Source organism: Dama dama, chromosome 28 (assembly GCF_033118175.1).
Source record: "Dama dama isolate Ldn47 chromosome 28, ASM3311817v1, whole genome shotgun sequence".
Classification (NCBI taxonomy): Eukaryota; Metazoa; Chordata; class Mammalia; order Artiodactyla; family Cervidae; genus Dama; species Dama dama.
In genome coordinates this window covers 41,417,696-41,436,729 of record NC_083708.1, presented here as the reverse complement: position 1 = coordinate 41,436,729, position 19,034 = coordinate 41,417,696, and the positions used below count along the sequence as shown (strand labels likewise).

At 37.9% G+C, this 19,034-nt stretch overlaps 1 protein-coding gene across 2 annotated transcripts in view; it reads left to right on the top strand.

Moving 5' to 3' along the window:
- The window catches only part of SOBP (sine oculis binding protein homolog), a 165,513-nt gene that overhangs the window by 3,413 nt on the left and 143,066 nt on the right, over window positions 1-19,034 (top strand). For both annotated transcript variants that reach the window (XM_061131748.1, XM_061131747.1), the window contains exons 2-3: window positions 10,632-10,770; window positions 12,845-13,030. In XM_061131748.1, coding sequence (XP_060987731.1) covers window positions 10,632-10,770; window positions 12,845-13,030 — 325 coding nt within the window. The remainder of the gene's footprint in view (window positions 1-10,631; window positions 10,771-12,844; window positions 13,031-19,034) is intronic.

The following is a 19,034-nucleotide window of genomic DNA, read 5'->3' as shown; positions in this document are numbered from 1 at the left end:
CTTCATGTGGCTAGAAGCTAATGTTGGTTGCTGTTTCACCAGATCAGATATTGAGTTACATTTTCCTTATCACTGGTGTAATGTACATGGCAGTTGTAACAAATTTAAATTTGATACAATATAATTTTGTGTGTGAAAAGTACATGACTTGGCATAGCTTGCCTTTAGTGTCCTCTAGTGAAAATATCTTCAAGTAGAAATGTTTGTCTCATTATGATCTTTACTATGTTTCATTATCTTTCCTTTCCCCCCACTTCATCCTGGTTTTTCTTAATTAAAAAGACTTGTTACATTACTGTACTTATAATCAGTCTGCCTTGTTTAGTTAGTGACCAATAGAGAGAATTTTAAACAATCAGATGGCAATTCAATTTATATTTTGAGTACTTTCGGTTTCTAAAGTGAATATTGTGATTGTATCTAATGTAATATGCCTTCAATATATTGTTAGCTCACATGAATCATTATAAGTGGCCCTTAGGAGGAAATTTGACATATGGAAGTGTTAATTTGTTTCAGGAGTTCATCCAGAACATAATATAGAAACTAGATGTAGTATTGGATGTGTAAATGTAAATATATGAGTGAGTGTAAATATAGTTGCACTTAAGGGTATGTATTTTATATGCAGAGATCTTGGTGAGCATGAACATGATTAGTGACTAGCAAACAGTAATACAGCTCAAAAAAGTCTAAGCTATGTGTAGAGATAATGAGTCAGATTTTCATCTTCTAAAACTCTTTGACAAAACCAATGTGATTAGATCATGCACTCTGCCCTGGAAACTTCCCTAAACAAACCAAAATTAATGCATTTACAATGTTTGGCTTCCTTATCAATTGCTCAGCTACGGGATAAGCTGTGTTAAATGTTTTAGGTTCTTTGCTGAAGAAGTTCTCTGTCTATAAATATTCTTAATAAGTAATTTGTACCTAAAATTATGCTTCAGTCCTAATGTTAGAGTCAGGCACATCTGTTAGAGTTCAGTAGTAAACCCACCATAAGATTTTCTAGTTTAGTTTCTGATGGTCTCCATTTGGCGTTAAAAATGACCTGTGTCAATTGCATAGACAGTAAAGCAAGTTGCAGAGTTGAGCTTGTGAGTGTGGTGATTTAAATAGCTTGTCATAAAATAAAACAGTGATATCAGAATGTGGATTGGAAAAGTCAGCATGTTTAAGGTTGAAACCAGCTCATTACTAAAACAGGTATATTTTAAGTTTTGCTCCTGAAACTCCATCCTGATGTCAGAAACAGTAAGGAACCTAGGAAGTGGGCTTGGGACCAGATCTCACTGTGGCATTCACAAATTATGTCAGACCTCCCTGGCTAAGAAGTGGTGTGGGGTGTGCTGTCCGGCAGGGCTGGGAATTCATGTCAGGTGGGACGTGGCCCTTGCCCCTCGGGAGCTGGTATAGGATGTTCCCTAGCCCACTGTCCTTGTCCTCTGCATTGCTCTCAGTTGTCCTGCTCAAGGCTCTAGTCTCAACCCAGAGGAGAAGTTCCTGGGAGGGCAGAGGGAGCCATGAATCCTGCTCTGTTCAAACCTGGAGTTTTCTGAAGAGTCTCTTTCTCCATCTGTGAACCTGTGAGGATGATGTGTGGTAGAGCAAGGCTCTCTAAGCCTTACACAACTCACAGGTTCCAGAGAGGAGGAAATGGAAAGGAACCACTCCACTTCCTCCCGAATCTGAAATAAACATTTGAACTAGAAGCAAATGAGTCTGACAGACTCATTCCCTTCTGCGTTTCCTGCCTCTGTGCTTGCCAAGCCCGGCTCTGAGAAGCCAAGCTCTACTCTCCTTGTGTGAAAGACGGACTCATAGGAACCAAGAGGTAACGGAGTTTTTAAAGGAAAGTCAAAAAACAGGGCCTCGAAAAGGGCAAATAGCAGTGAATACACACTACAAGTGACTGAAAAAGGAGAGTTCGGGGAAATAGACTATCTTGCTAGGGTGACCAGACTTTTTATATCTTCTAAGGACGAATTCTTTTTATTGAGTCTTTATACTTTTTCTTTTGAAAAAATTATTAGAAGTAGTAGAAGGTGGATCCTTTAAAAATCTCAGAAGTCTAAAACTTCCTTTTGCGGAATGGGAAGTCAGCCACATTTACACTCTTGAGCTAATAAGATTATTGAATATTTTCCTAAAAGAAAAGGGATATTCCAGGGGAGAATGGAAAAAAAAAAAAGCAACTTTTGTTTTTGATGGTGCCAGTTGAAACATGTAAACAGACATGAAAGCCTGAGGTGGGTGAAATTTGCTGAAGGTATATTTTCGAATCTGTAGACTGATGGGTGTTAATATCTCTTATATAACTAAACGTCTGTGGAACTCCTGCTTTAAGGCCAGTGGCTTTGGCATGGACAGGGAAACAATGTCACAAGTCTTGGTGATTTTGAAGCCAGTGCTGCAGCTGTGATGGGACACAGCTGCCCACAGCTGCACGCCTGCTATGCCTGCCACAGTGTCAGCCCGAGGGCTGGCCTCCACAATTCCACACATTTGTTTGACCTTTTTAGGACATTTGATGTCCTGGCCACAGATTAAAACATGGGGACATCATTGTCTGCTCCTCATCACAACAAGACAATAAAGCAACATAGATGTTTACATGTGGAAACACACACAGTTTGGTTTCATGTGACAATTATACAACCTTCCCATTGAGACTGTGTCAATAAGAGAGCAAGACTTTCTCCTCAGGCCTGCTCCAGGTCGGAGCTGGACTTTAGTGTTCTTATGTATCCCCTGCCCTTAGAACCGTGTTATAATCCTTGGGTCGTGGCTGAGAACAGTGCTGCAAAGTGACCCAGGTGGAGCTCAGTGACCTTCTTCAAAGGATTTCAGGCCAAGAATCTGTGTGTGGTTCAGGGACAAACAACAGGGCTCAATGGGTGCAGTCTGCATACAGAGTATGAATCTGGCAGCTCTTCATGACATCCATGTGAATGATTCTCTAATGAGACGTCTGTGGGAGTGGCTTTTCCTTAGGATGCCTTCTGATCCTGTGAAGTCATGAGTGTGGAGGCACTCTGTAGACATTTCTTTTCCACTACTTAAATTTTACCTCCTTCTTGGTAAAACCCTTAAAATGAAACTGATCCATTAGATCTGTGTTAAGAGAGATGACTTGAAGTTGAACCAACTTGAATTTCCAACAGTCTGAGAGTGCTTGTTAACATTGGATGTTATAATTTTTTTAACTTTCAGATCTGGGGGATAGATAGAGCTAGAAACTGATTTCTAATCAAGTTTAATTCCTACTTCCTACAGAAGAAATTGCCTTTCTTCTGCAGCTTCCTCCCCCGAGCCCTTTCAGTTCAGTTCAGTTCAGTCACTCAGTCATGTCCGACTCTTTGTGACCCCATGGACTACAGCATGCCAGGCTTCCCTGTCCATCACCAATTCCCGGAGCTTACTCAAACGCATGTGCATCGAGTCGGTGATGCCATCCAACCATCTCATCCTCTATTGTCCCAAACCCTTTAAAAATCTTAATTAGCAAGTCCAATGATGCTTAATAGAAATTTACTTTACAACTCAGTCAGAACCCATGGAGGTGAAAAGGGAGATAAAATATTTTCCAAAAATAATCATCATTCTATTATTCATAACCTTAACTGGCAGAGATACTAGCATTTCTTTTCCTACCTTGTAAATTGTGCAGGACTGGGGGTTTCCTTTTCCTTTGAAAGTATTTCTCATATGCTGTACTTTCTTGGGTAATGTGTGTCAGAATGTTTTGAAGTTAAGTGATGTAACTGGCAGATCCTTTTTATTGTCATTAGGACTATGAATATGACTGACATGGTTGTCTGTGAGAAGACTATGTGTTAATTTTTAATTAAAACTATTTTTTTATTTTTATAAAATAATTCATAGGCATGACAGAAATAGTAGAATAAGCAATACAAATAGCAAATAGCTACAATACAAATAGCAAAAAAAGAAAAACAAAGGCTATAATTTTCCCACCCAAACACAATTACTGTCAACATTTTGATGTATGTCTTTCCATGTTCTTTTGTATGTATGATACATTTTTAAAAGATGGTTTTATAGTGTAGTAACCTTCCTTTTTGAACTTAATATATTGTTAACAGTTTTTCATGGCAGTAAAAATTTATCCACAGAATATTTTAGTGGCAAAGTAGTATTCTGTTTGAGCAATTTTATGATTAAGCTATATTTATTTAACCAAATTCTGATTGTATTTAGTTTATTTCTAAGAAAACAACACTGAACATACGTTGTTTTGTACGTATTTCCTTAGAATAGTTTTTACCTAGGAATAAATAAAATTGCTAGGCATACCTAGAAATAAATAAAATTGCTGAATCAAAGAGTATGTAAATTCTTCAGCTTTTATTGCATACAGTCAAGTTACCTTTTCTAAAAAATGAGTCAAGTTGAATTCCTAATAATTTGAGGATGTTCATTAACATTGGATGTTATAATTTTTTAAACTTTCACACACTTTTTTAAGAATCATGTATCCTGAATTTTGTTTCTATATTTACACTTTAGAAAAATATGGAAAAGTCATTTTTCTCTATTTACACATTTTAAAAAATATTTGTGGATGTATCCAAATGTATCCACATTTATTGATTAGATTCTAAGTGTTGGTCATTGTGCTGGATGAGGCATAAAATGAAATAAAAAGTTTCTGCCCTCAGATAACTCACAGCGTGTTTGGGATGGAGGATATATTTTACTAGCACTGGAAAGGGATATAGGACTTGGAGTAAAATGGAAATTATATTTGTGAGAAGAGGGAGAATGTGACTTTCCCCTCGTTTGAATGAATGATTAGGAGCCCTCCGAAAACTTTCTGCTTTCTTGGGTAGGATACCGAGTTGAAAACAAATCGACATTTGGTTATGCAAGGCCTGAGATGAAAGAAATCAGTGATGCCCACCCTATATTTTAAAGTTGGATTGGTGTGTTCAAAATAAAATCATTAGTCCTCTTTGAAGACCTTGAAGTACTTTCATTTCAGAGGTATTTTGAGATTTTGTAATTACTGTGATTTTCAAAATGACTTGAAGTCAAGTCTTTATTGTTTACCTGGTAAAATGTTCAATTAAAAACCATTTAGATTGAACTTTGACATGCATACAGTATTTTTAGTTGAGTAAGGAGAATGTCTAATGAATGTCCTGTGAATTAAATTCCAATGAAAGTAAATTTTGCCAGCATAGAAAGAACTCAGAGAAATGAGGAAAAGTAAAGTTTCCCATCTTTCTACTATTTATTATTTCCACCTTTTTTTTTTTTTTTAAATTCTAGGAAAAGATCAGGCTTTCAGACTAATGTTAGAAGTAGAATTTTCTTCTTTCTTTAGGAACCCTGGAGATGAGAGAGGGGGATCTGAAAGGGAGAGAAAAGGTATGGGGGTAAAGTATTAAAAGTGCAAAGCCATTAGAGTCAGATGTGATGTCAAAAAGTTGTCAAATGAAAAGATTAAATTTTAATTGTGAATTTTAAGAACCACTATTCCAACAGTACAGATAATTAAGGAGAGTAGAGATCAATGACCAAATCAGAAAACAAGTTTACCGTAGGTAGATATATCCTGGTTAGAAAGCTCTTTGTATGTGAAATTGACATCCTGTAATATGATTTCTTTGCAGTTCTTTGTTGGACCACGGAAGTAGTTATTTTGGAGTTGCTGACACATTGGACTGAACAGAATTTATAGTAGAAAGAGTCCTGGTATAAGAATCAGAAGATCTGTATTTTTGTTCTGACTTTACTAGGTGATCTCTCATGCCTGCCATTTACCTTCTGTACGTTCCAATTTTCTGTTGTAAAATGAGGATGTCACAGAGGTTCACCAAAAGTTTACTGTGGAAACCAAACACCTAACTCACAGGGTTGTTGAAAGGAACAAGAGAGTTAAAGGATGTGGAAACACTGTCAAGTGCTATAAGAGTGTTAGACATTATCATTGTAATTATAGTGACCTATTTTCCAAACCCAAATTGGACCACATGGTATGAGAGAGGATTTTTGTGTCACTTCCAAGGGCGAGAGGCAGTCTGCAAAATGTGTTTTGGGTGCCAGAATATTGAAATTCTGGCACTTTTGATGGTGTGTGGGAACAATGATAAAATATTTGAGATAGTGGCTGTTCAGTGAAATTTGTGATGTGTGATCACTGTAATTATTATATTTCTTTGTGAAATGTACTTTATTTCATGTGTAAGTAGAAGTTCTTTGATTTCACATAGTCTTAGCGCTGGAAGGGACTTTAAGAGACTGTACTAAAGTTTCCTGCTGTAAGTCTCCATGAGAAATTCTGGGTGAAGATTTTGGGGGAAACCAACTTTACAATTTCTGTCCGTACAGTAGCTTGACCTTTTATTGAACATCCTTACCTCAAAAATTTCTCTGCACTTAACTCTTATCACCTCAATTTTCTGGTAGAAAAACTTGAAAACCCTTATGGACCATAAACATTAAATTCACTTGTCTTAGAATATGTATGTTTCTTGGATGGTTGCTGCAAAAATCCATTTCATTTCCTTTGGTTTGGCACCATAACGAGCCCATATGATGTCTAGCATCAAATTCTAAGTTTTAATTCTAAATCAAATTAAAAATTATTTATTTCTTGGGGTTCTTCAGTTTCTTAGTATAGTATAGTATATAAGACAGAGGTAATACCTATTTCTTGTAGTTATACTACAAGAAACTTTGGTGTTTGTTTTCTCTTTTATCTTGTTCCTTTTTTATGAAAGGTTTGAGATTTGTGGCTCAAGGCTTTATAAACCTTTTATTTTCTGCTTTTGCAATCATATATCTAAACATTAAGGTGTTTCTTTTTATTTTCAGTGATAAGAAAGGAAATGCTTAGAGTTTATTTTCACTGACATTTATAGTAACTCACAAATCATGAAATAGATCATGTTCATATTGATTGTTCCATGAGGCCTCTGAGTTTTCAGCACAAACCATAAACTGAGTGATGCAGTTAAGGTGCCCAAATAATACAAATTTGGTATCAATAATCCAGTTGCAATTTCAGTTTTTACCCAAATGTTTGAAACTTCTGGATCCCATCCTTGGTTCTGAAAGTCTGAATGGGTTTGCAGCTGAACTGAAACAAACAAATCTATATCCTTGACTGGGAGGTTGCTCCATGAATGATGCATCTGTAGCTTTGTGTCACTTCAGAGATTAGACACAACCAGCGAGAGGCGCCCAGGATACAAATGGCCTAGAAAATTAGATATGGTGGCCAGCAGTTATCTTTTTGGCTCATTTCTCTTAAAGATTCAGGCAGACAGTATACATTACCAGTAGGATGGCTTGAACTTGGCTTTTAACACTGTTGGGAATTGTGGGGTTTTTGTTGTCGGTTTGTTTTTTAATGCAAGGTATAATCGTTATCCTTGAGGTTTCTGCTGCCAGACCCCTGATGGAAGACCTCTGTTTGTGTGCCTAGGACTGTCATTCTCCAGTCAGGCACTCAGCTCAGTGAAAGAAATTGAGAACTAGGGAAGAGTGACACCTCATTCAATTAAGAATGTCTTTTGATTGAGTAGTGCCGTGTTTAGCTGAATCCTCCTCAGTGGTATTCCAGAAGTTGCTGAGCTTATTACACATATCGATCATATCATCTTTGCACATTCATGAAAGGAATGTCTATTTAATGTGGACATGACCAGCCATCAGAGAGAATAAATGCCTCACTAAAGCTTGATATGGCTGACTGTTGGCCTTGTGGATGGTAGCACTGAATCAATCTGTCTACATTTTTAAAAAATTGCTTGTGCATTATACCATCACAGATTGACCCATTTGGAGCTCTGAGCTCAAGTGGGTACTAAAGCAAAAAGAAAAAAAGTCTAGCATCATGTAGGTGGTTTGAAATGCTAGGTTTGTTTTTGTGGAGTAGTGTAATACCCTTTCTTTTTTATGCAACTGCTGAAATCTAAAGTGAAATTCAAAAGAACGTGGAACTTGCATGTTGAGGCTGTGCACGTGCTGGTTGAGCCTGGGCGCTTTGTCTCAGGTATAAATTATACATCCCAGTGTAATTCAGAAATGACAACTTCTAGGGAGAAGGAGAAAAGATTCTTTGAGTCACAGAGAAGGTTAAAATGCATAGTTTCTCTAACTCCATCTACGGCGCTCAGGCTGTCTTGCCAGATAAAGATGCCTTAAAAAATTTAGATGCCTTAGAAAAATTAAGGTCCGTCTAGTCAAGGGTATCAGAGAAGGCGATGGCAACCCACTCCGGTACTCTTGCCTGGAAAATCCCATGGATGGAGGAGCCTGGTAGGCTGTCGTCCATGGGGTCGCGAAGAGTTGGACATGACTGAGCGACTTCACTTTCACTTTTCACTTTCATGCATTGGAGAAGGGAATGGCAACCCACTCCAGTGTTCTTGCCTGGAGAATCCCAGGGACGGGGGAGCCTGGTGGGCTGCCATCTATGGGGTCGCACAGAGTTGTACACGACTGACACGACTTAGCAGCAGCAGCAGTCAAGGCTATGGTTTTTCTGGTAGTCATGTATGGATGTGAGAGTTGGACTATAAAGAAAGCTGAGCACCAAAGAATTGATGCTTTTGAACTGTGGTGTTGGAGAAGACTCTTGAGAATCCCCTGGACTGCAAGGAGATCCACCGAGTCCATCCTAAAGGAGATCAGTCCTGGGTGTTCATTGGAAGGACTGATGTTGAAGCTGAAACTCCAATACTTTGGCCACCTGATGCAAAGAGCTGACTCACTTGAAAAGACCCTGATGCTGGGAAAGATTGAGGGCAGGAGGAGAAGGGGATGACAGAGGATGAGATGGTTGGATGGCATCACCGACTCAATGGACATGGGTTTGGGTAAACTCCGGGAGTTGGTGATGGACAGGGAGGCCTGGCGTGCTGCGGTTCATGGGGTTGCAAAGAGTCGGACATGACTGAGCGACTGAACTGAACTGAACTGAAAATAATTCATTCAGCAAACATTTATTAAGCTCTTACTCTATGGTATAGGATTCTTCCTTCTATTAATTTTTCCAGTTTATTGAGATATAATTGACAGAAAACATTGTATAAGTTTAAGGTGTACAATGCGTTGGTTTGATACATTTATATATTGTAAAGTGACTACAACCACAGTATTAGGTACCACCTCTGTCCTGTAACATAGTTACCTTTTTTACAGTGAAAAGATGTAGAATCAACTCTGTCAGCAACATTCAAGTGTATGATAGTGTTCTTAGCTACAATCACTGTAGTATACACCGTTCTGTACTATACCCTTTGACCAGTCTCCTCATTTCTGCCACCCCTCAGCCCGGGTAATCCCTTCTCTCCTCTGTGTTTCTCAGATAGAGATACTTTGAGGCACACACAAGCATTAAGACCTAGCAGTGGTTAAGTTCATTAAAAATAGTCACCTGGTAGTATAAGCTTTAAATTTGTTCAACTATTATTTACCCATTATTTCCACAGCTTGACATCTATACTAACAACAATAATACCTTACATTTATAGAGTTGTCCCTCCAAATCCACAAGGGATTGGTTTCAGGGCATCCTGCCTCCACACTGGAATACCAGATTCTTAAGTACTCAAGTCCCTTGTGTGAAATGGTGTAGCATTTTCATATAACCTATGCGCACCCCTGCCATATACTTTAACTCATCTCTAGATTATTGATAATACCTAATATAATGTAAATGCTAGGTAAAGAGTTGTAAGTACAATATAAGTGCTATGTAAATAGTTGCCTGCATGACAAAGTCAAGTTTTGCTTTTTGGAAGTTTCTTAAAATTTTTTCCTAAATATTTTCCTTGGGGGTAACTTGAATCTATGGATATGGAACCTGCAGATACTATATGGCTGATTGTATATTGATTTATAGTTCATAAAGTGTTTTCATGTGTTATCCAAAATCTGAGCTGATTAGTAACCTTAAAGTTATTTGGTGCTTTTACGTTATTTGTCAGAAGACAATCATAGTGACCTTTGATTTCATGGGGAAAGAATCTGTCACTTATGGAATTCGTAAAGGAAGATATGCTTTGATGTTTAAAGACTACTGTTACAAAACATAAAATTAAAAAGGGAAACCCTTATAGCCTATTCAGCTTCCTGGATGGTAGTGGTTGACAGTTGAGGAATTATTTCTTTGCTGAGATTTTGCTTTATCTGAGATCAGAGTCATGTTAAGAAACACCACCTGAGTTAGAAAGCAATTCTAATTTAAATTAATCTGAGCCACAAAATGCTTGATTGTTTTCAGTTTTGAAATCTCTTCTTAGCTGTTTTCGTGCTTTTACCTTTCAATATTTTTGTATTAGTTCAAGATACAGACTTTGCAGAAGGATATGCCAAAATATGACTTCCTATTCTTAAGCAAAACTGACAAATGCCTTTTTTCTTATTATCTTTAAATTGCAAATGTCTGAAGGCCTGTCATAATTGGATGCGTCATCCTGAGATTTAAATGCATGACAGTTTTCAAACGTGATTTGAAAAATGAACATGACTCTAAGGAAGGAAGGGCAAGGCTGGCAGAATACGGGGTGGTGCTAATAGAATTCAATGTATGCATTCTTTTTCAAATAGTTATTGATTATATACATAAGTAGCCTATGCTTTTCTTTCAGAACTTTGCAGAAAACACCATGAATGAACTCCTTGGCTGGTATGGCTATGATAAGGTTGAATTAAAAGATGGTGAAGATATTGAATTCAGGAGCTATCCTACAGATGGAGAGAGCCGGCAGCACATTTCTGTTCTCAAAGGTAATGACATTTAATGTCCCTTTGTTCATGCAAACAAGGATTAACTATCTCAACCCGCCAGAATTGAGTTGCTCTGGGACTCATTTTGTTGATTATGCCAATAGTTGATTTAAATGTGCATCCCCAGGAGTGCTTTCCCATAAGCAGAATATAAGAGCACAACATAAAACAAAAACAGACACAGCTTAATCTCCTTCCAGCTATGGGAGGGCTAGCTAGACAGGGCTAGGGATCCTAAGCACTGCAGTCCTGCTCACAAATATAGAGAAAGGGACAATGTTTGCTAACTTCTACTTTCCTAAACCCTTTGATATATCAGTTGTTAAGGGCTGGTGCTGTTAAGTGAAATGTTAGGTTTAAAGTTTCAGACTGCAAGAGACAATCATGGTTAATTTGGTAATTTCTCTTCTTGCCCCCCAGTTTTAGGTGAGAATTCTAAAGGAGAGCCCTACTTCTATTTTCTGTTTGAAGTTTTCACCTTATCCCCACAGCCTTGGATAGGGTAAGAAGAAAAGTAAGAGAGTAGTAGATGATTGGATCCTATATTATTCTTTAGGAATTATCATCGAAGCCTGGCCAGGGAGTAGAAATTAGAGGCTTGGCAGAGTTGACTTAACACTAATTCTTCCGGTGGGTAGCAATGCCAGATACCCCATGAGGGGAGCCTAGAACTATTGGTGGGTGTTGCTCTGCATACTGAATTTATGAACCTAAATATGGATTGAAGATTTGTTCATCGAAGGAAAGAAGAGGAGTATGTGAAGAAGCTATTCATTTGGGGAACTTGAATAAAATGTGGGCTAAACTAATTGTGTGATATCATTGGCAATTTGATCTGTATTTTCATTGCATGCAAAATCTTTTGGCATACACTACCTGTTCAAGCATTTTATTTCCAGTCTCTAAGACAGTGCTTTTCCTTCTTATATGCCAAGCAACAAAATGTAAATGAGCTGTCCTGCGGGCATGTGGAATTGAACATACCTGACAAATTTTATGTTAAGCTTGCTATGAAATTGTCCATATCGTTACAGAGATAATATCATCAATTTCACTGTAAATGAAAAATGCAAGTCATGAGTTTATATTCTATAAACTAATAGCTCATTTAATACTTGATCTAGTAATAATCTTTGCCTCTGGGGAACATGGAGAGAATACCATGATATGCTACTGAAGGGAAAAAGTTGTGTTCCATGGTGGAGTGTTTTATTTATTTTTTTAATGGTTCATATGCGAGGATAAGATTCACAAAGTTCATATCATTATAAGTTTTCTTTGTGATCATTTTTGTTAATTTGTAAAAATTATTTCATTTATTTATTTTTGACTGTGCTGTATCTTTGTTGCTGTGTGTGGGCTTTTCTCAAGTTGCGGCCAATACGTGGGCTCAACAGTTGTGGTTCCTGGGCTCTAGAGTACAGGCTCAATAATTGTGGCGCACGGGTTTAGCTGCTCCAAGGCATGTGGGATCTTTTTGGACCGTGGATTGAACCCGTGTCTCCTGCATTGGCAGGCAAATTCTTTACCACTGAGTCACAGGGAAGCCCCATTTTTGTTAATTTTTAATGGCTATTAATGGGTTAATTTAATGAGTCTACCCTGTGAAATAGCAGTTTGTGTTCTTTTTTCGTAATCATCAGCTTCTTTCTCATTGGTTCTTTTGATTATATTACCACTCAACTTTATAATATATCAGGACCTGGTTACCATGGTAGGGGGGCACTTTTTAAGCTTCTCCTTTGGTAGCCAGAGAGCGATGCCTGCCATATATCACTTTGTACATGTAAAAGGTTAATTGCCTCTCAATTTTCTATGGGCTTTTACGGTACTAAAATTCATCACTACGATACAGTAGAGATATTAGCTATCATGGTGGAGCAAATGATAAAGGAGCCCATAAGAAATTTACCGTAACACAGCTGAGAAAGGTTCAGGATTAAGTTCTGGTAAAGTGTTTAAAGATTGGCAAGAAAAAAAATTTTATTCCATAGCCATTTTACTTGAGAAAATGTGGTTGTAAGGAAAGTAAGTCTTTCCATCATATTGAATGATTTTTTTTTTTCTTTTACAGAAAATTCTTTGCCAAAACCCAAATTACCTGAGGACAGTGTTATTTCACCATACAATATAAGCACAGGCTATTCAGGGCTTGCCACAGGAAATGGACTCAGTGACTCGCCTGCAGGGTCGAAGGATCATGGCAATGTGCCCATTATTGTACCTTTAATTCCGCCACCTTTCATAAAGCCGCCGGCAGGTAAGTCACTCCTGGGGTTTCCAGTGATCATGATTTACGGAAAATTGTTTAAACTGCCCTATGATAATTATTCAGTGCTTAAGTTTATTTTGGAAAAGACTGTTTTAGGGACATTGCAGCTAAGAAATGTGAGTGTATGTATCATTTGAAGAGCATTACTTTGTTAAGCAAATACCCCCAATCTACTACTGCTTAGGCTGTTGACCTTCAACTGACAATACACTTTCCTACCCCTGGCTACAAAAAAAGTTATTTTCCTTCTCTGAAATCTATTTAAAATTAAAAAGGATAAATTAATTTAAAAAAAAAAGACATATACTGATCGGTTAACAAGAAAAAAAGGTTGAGCTCTTTGGTGTGGTGCAGTGAGGACCACGTCTCCCTGGTGCGTTTCCCAAAGGAAGGGGCAATTTATAAAGCGTGTGTGGCAGGCTTGTTCCCCAGTGTGCCTTTCTTCTAAGTCTACTTAAGAAACAACGCGGGTTACTCATCTCGTACAGAGTTGTTTCTAATTCCTGGAAAGCTTTCTTTAAGAGCTTTTTGAAAAATGGAGATTCAGATTTTACTTGGATGAAAGTGTAATCAGTTCTTTCCAGAAAATTAGATGGCAGTGTATTAAGCTAGATGGCTATAGGCTGAGCATGATGTTATATTGCAAGTTAGGTTACAGTTATGTTCCACATGGAGAAAGAAGGTCAGTAATATTGTGTCTGGCTTGTTGTAAAATGTTAGAATTTTGCTAGAATGCTTAATTGCTGTGCTGGTTATTTTTCTGTATGTTGAATTAAGCAATGATAAATAATGAATTTTGATAGCAGTACTTACCATAACTCATTAAAGGTAACGCTTGTATTTTATTTTATTTTTTTGCGGGGGGAGAAGATAGGTGTTTGGTTATGTTTCCATAAATGGTGAACATGTTTGTAAAATATAAATTACTGGGCTTACATTATAGATATATTTATACCATCTTCTAAGTGTTACTAACATTTTCCTTCATGGTATGGTTACATTCTCTTCCTTGACCTATTACATTTTAGCAGCAAAAGTGTCCTTTCATACTGAGGTCCTCACATATGTCATTAAAATCCATTTACATATAAAAATCACTTGTGATCGTGTTTGTTGCTGAATACTAACATCATTTTTGTTTTATGTAATGTTTGTCTTTGTAATGCCACTGTTACTTTTTGGTTGGCTGTTTTATGGTGCAGAGGGACCCAGATTTATCTCCTAAAGGGTCAAAGATATATTTTGCATAGAATAGCTGGAGAGAAAATTGACTAATTTTGTAAATGTAGGATTCTTTGTTTTGATGTATGTCAGTGGCTTCAGTGCGTGGTGATGTTGAGGATACCAGTAAAACAGCGTGACACAGTGAAAAGAACACAGGCTTCAGGTTCAGATAGATTGGGTTCAAATCTAGGCTTTGTCATTTACCGAGTCTGTGAGTGTAGAGAAGCTAGGTAATTTCCACATATATAAAATGGGGGTCGCAGTTTCACCACCTGAGATAGTTGTGGCCCTGAGATGAGAAAATGTATGTAAAGCACCAACATAGTGCTTGCCGCATGGAAACCATTCAGTACATACCATGCCTCTTTGTCATCTTTTTATTTTTTCAGTCCTTATTCTGCCCTAGAGTTATCATGCACATAATTTGTGCATAAAAAGGTGTGCATCCAAATGCAAATTCTCCTCTAAGGTTTATTTGAGCAAAGCAAACAGCTCTAGAAATTAGCATAGCTGAGGCTAACATGAGTTTGGCATGCCAAAAAACCTGCCCTGGAGTTTCCTGCTGAGCCAGCCACGTGGAATTCAAGCACACAGCTCCTATTTAACTCTAATTCCACATCAGATCAGGAAATAAATATGCAAAGGATAGAGGCCAAAAATTGAGCCTTGGAAGTCTTAGATGTAAAAACTCTGAGGAATTAAAAGCCAGAGTAACTGAACACCAGTGGTTTTGTGCTGTCTTCCATGGAATTCTAGGACACTCATCTGTTGAAAACAGAATATAAGAGAGGACATGTTTAATTTTCTGTATCTGCTCTAAATCTTGACCCAATCCTACTGCTGGGTTCCATATGACAAGACAAAGGTACACAAAGTTCTCTGCTTTCAAGGAGCTTACTCTATTATTGCCTAAGCAGAAACTTACAGGAGAGGTGAATTTTGACTTATGTTATTTAGTGCAGGGGTCGTCACAGCTACTGAACTCTGCTGTGGCAGCAGAAAAGCAGCCATAGATAAACAGGCCATAAACAAATGGGCCTGGTTGTGTTCTAATAAAACTTTATTTACAAAAAGAGCAGCAAGCAGGCTTTGGCTCAGGGAAAATAGCTTGCTGACCCTTGCATTAGGGTAAGATTGGCAAAAGTCTCATGATAACAGGAAGGTGAATAGAGTTTCTAAGAGTCAGGCTATGAGCTTTGTCAAAGTGCTCTCTGTTACATCATGAGGAAGGGATGTGACAGGGTAGGAAAACAGCAGGGTTTTTAGGGAATGTGGTGAGCTCTTGTCACATAATAGTAATCCACCAGGATCTGTTGAATAAATGAATGAATGACATATTCAAATTCCTATTGCACATACATAAGACAGTACAGGCTACTTTGTTGTTCACTGAGAAAGCACGAGGATCTTGTTTGAGTTAATCTCAACCTTTTTGACCGTGACCATAGCCTTTGTGACAGTGGTTTGAGTACTTATCCACAGATAAGTGTAAAGTTCACCAAGTATCCAAAAACTCCTGTCTAGTTAATCATTTCAGTTCTTCCTTTTGCTAAAACTTTTACCAGAGTTGTTATTCAAGATAAGTTGAGGGACACTCACTGTCAATTTTCTAGCCATATATAGGTTAATGTGGCATTTCTTAGGGAAACTAATCATACAATGGCTGAAAGAAAGTGGCCCCTTGATAATCAGGCCCTGAATAATTTAGAGTTGACTGTATCATACAAGTGTCCACCTCTCAGGATAGGGAAGATGAGCACTGTATGTATACTCTGGATTCCTGGAAAGAAAATAACTATTAGCATTCAAATTATTCCTGTTATACTGTAAACCAGCTATGTGAAAATGCTCACAACACCTTATGTTCATATTAAATCCTGTAGTTATGAAACTCATTCAAATTTATTATTTTATTTACTTTGATCTTAATAATAACCCTGGGAAATAGCATTTGAGATATCATTAAGTAAAGAACTAAAGCTCAGATGGTTAAATGGCTTTCTCAAGGTCGGGTGGCTTCCAAGTACTTGAATCAAGACTAGTACTAAAGTCTTCTGATTCCTAATCTAATATTCTTTCTAATATAAAGTTGCCATTTCAGCATATTTATATAGAATTTCCCTAGACTGTATCAGAATAGGAATACTTATGCTACTTCAGATTCCTTAATGATGGGGATACAACTTGTTTCTGCAGAAGGTTATTTTTTTCAAGCCCACATCTTTTGGGAGACTTGATAAGTTCTCTAGCTCTAAGCATCTGTGGTTCTGTGAACCTGGGTGACCTAGTAATAGTAGTAAAACCCCAGCTTGGTTTTAAAGTCTTGCCATCATGAGGCAAGTTGCTTCTGCTCCAAGGTACCAGAAGGCTACATCTGGTCAGGCACTAGTTCCAGAGAGTTTCATTGCTCAGGCAGGCTCACCACTGGATCTCGTCCACGTTTGGCAGCCAGTGGGCCCAGTGGAATTCTCGTGATCGGGAACACGGTGATACCACACTCGCTTGGATTTCCACTCTGCTTTTGCACAGCTGCAGACAGAAGTGTGGGGGTAGCTTATTCCTGGGCCATGGGGACTGCTTTTCTGTTCCTGCACCCCTTTTCTTCCGAGAAGGGGAACTCCTCATGCCTTGGTGATTACCGCAAGCTTTGACCTCGCTTTGGCTGCTTGTTTCCATCCAATTTCAACCGATTTCCAAGGCTAAGCTGCCCTTCCCTCCTCGGAGACAGAATCTGGCCCTTGGTGTAGGGTTTATGACATCACGGTCGTTGCTGTGGTAATAGACTTGTTATAAACACAGAATAATAGCTCTGCTTTTACTTTTTTTCCCCCCTCCAAACAAATGAAGGGAATCACCATGATCCTTAAATAAAAATCACAAACTTTTCTGCAGTGGACAGAGTAAGGTTTTGCCATACAGAGTAGCCATTTAAAAAAATAGCTGTAAGAATATAGTTATAAGAATAATACTAGAAAATAATAGAAAGTGTTGGCCAACTCTTTTTATGCTAACATTCCTTTATCCTTTAAGTTAGAATGAATATGAAAACCTCCTTCTTTGCTAATTTAAAAAACCAGAGTGCAAGCATAGTCTGAAGTGACAGAATATATTTCAGCAAGAGTTTTGAAAGATAAGTCAGGTTAATTACATTGTAACCTTGCTGTAAATCTTCTCATATTAGAGATTTTTAATATGAGTTCAGCCTTTTGGGACTTCATTCAGAGAGGGCTGTACCACTAAAAGACTTTCGGCATGGATTATAAGAGCTGTGCAATAGTGAATCTCCATCAAAATACTTACGTCTGCTCTGTTCCCCTGCAAGTTTGACTGTTGAAGCAAAGCCATTCAAAATGAATTTTAAATTCAGTAATTTTTTTTTACAAAGATCTTATATTATGCTTTATTGCTTTACATATGTAATAGCACTCAGTTCCATTGACCAGGTGGCCCAGATGGTAAAGAATATGCCTGCAATGCAGGAGACCTGGGTTTGATCCCTTGGTTAGGAAGATCCCCTGGAGAGGGGAGTGGCTACTCACTCCAATATTCTTGCCTGGAGAATTCCATGGACAGAGGAGCCTGGTGTACTATACAGTACATGGGGTCACAAAGAGTCGGACACGACTGAGCAACCAACACTTCCACTTCCATTTCCATTGACTAGACATCAGCCCTCTGCAGTGGTTGGGCAAGGTTAGGTCTCCCCACCTTGCCTACTCATGGTTAAAGTAACCAGCTGGAACTTGAACCAAGATTTTCTATCTCTTGCTCTTAGACTTGTTCCAAGAACAACATTTTGTTCCCAAGACTTAAAAATATCAGTAAAATGATTAGTATGATTTGTTTTGCTGATGAGGTAGCAGAGACTTTGCTAGTGAAAGTTTCACTGAGCCCGGCTGCAGAAGACACTGTGTGTCTAGTAAACAGTATTTTAGATCTGAGTCTTTTGACAGGTTTTTCTGGAGGCTTATAACTTGCCTGTTACAAGTCTAGAATCCCTCTAGATCTCTGAATACTTTAAAATAAAATGAATGTGAAAAAAGGAGGGAATATACTTCTCTGGATGCATTTATATGGCAGTTTTGAATAACATGTCTTTTACCTTAAATGATAAGTGACCATATTCATATTCCAGTATGTTCCCATGTGTGAGGTGAGACATAGGGTCCATCCATACAGCACTCACAGGTTTATGTGGAGGACTTGAGATTAAGCTCCTAAGACCAGCTTGATTTCCTTTGTGCAGAAGCGTCTTGCCTTTCTTGGAAAACAGTGACCATTTCCTGTCTTCCAGGATGGTTTGCTTTCAGTGAGCTTTCCAAATTTGTGTTCAGTCATAGTTGTGGAAATGTATTTTTTCAGGCAAATCTTGAAATTCTTTAGGGGTTATAAGAACTGGGCTCTAAGGAACCATTAGCTTAACGGGGAATATGGAAACATTCACGTGATCTGCTAAGCTCTATGTATATAGCTGAGTAACCCACAGTTAATAAGCATGTTACTTTTTGGCTCTTGTAATTCTTACATGGAGCTGTACTTGCAGGAAAGTGAGAATCAGAATGTGGTTTCCATTATGATCATTATTTATTTTATCTGTTATTCAATATTCTTGGGGCTTGCATATGAATGCTGTATTCCAAACAGCCATTGAGAAAACAGGATTTAATAAAAATTGCTTTGCCATTTATTTATTTGTCCAAATTTTAAAATATGATTATTAAATAAAATTACCTACAGTTAATGGGATTTGGATGAGTTACTATTTATG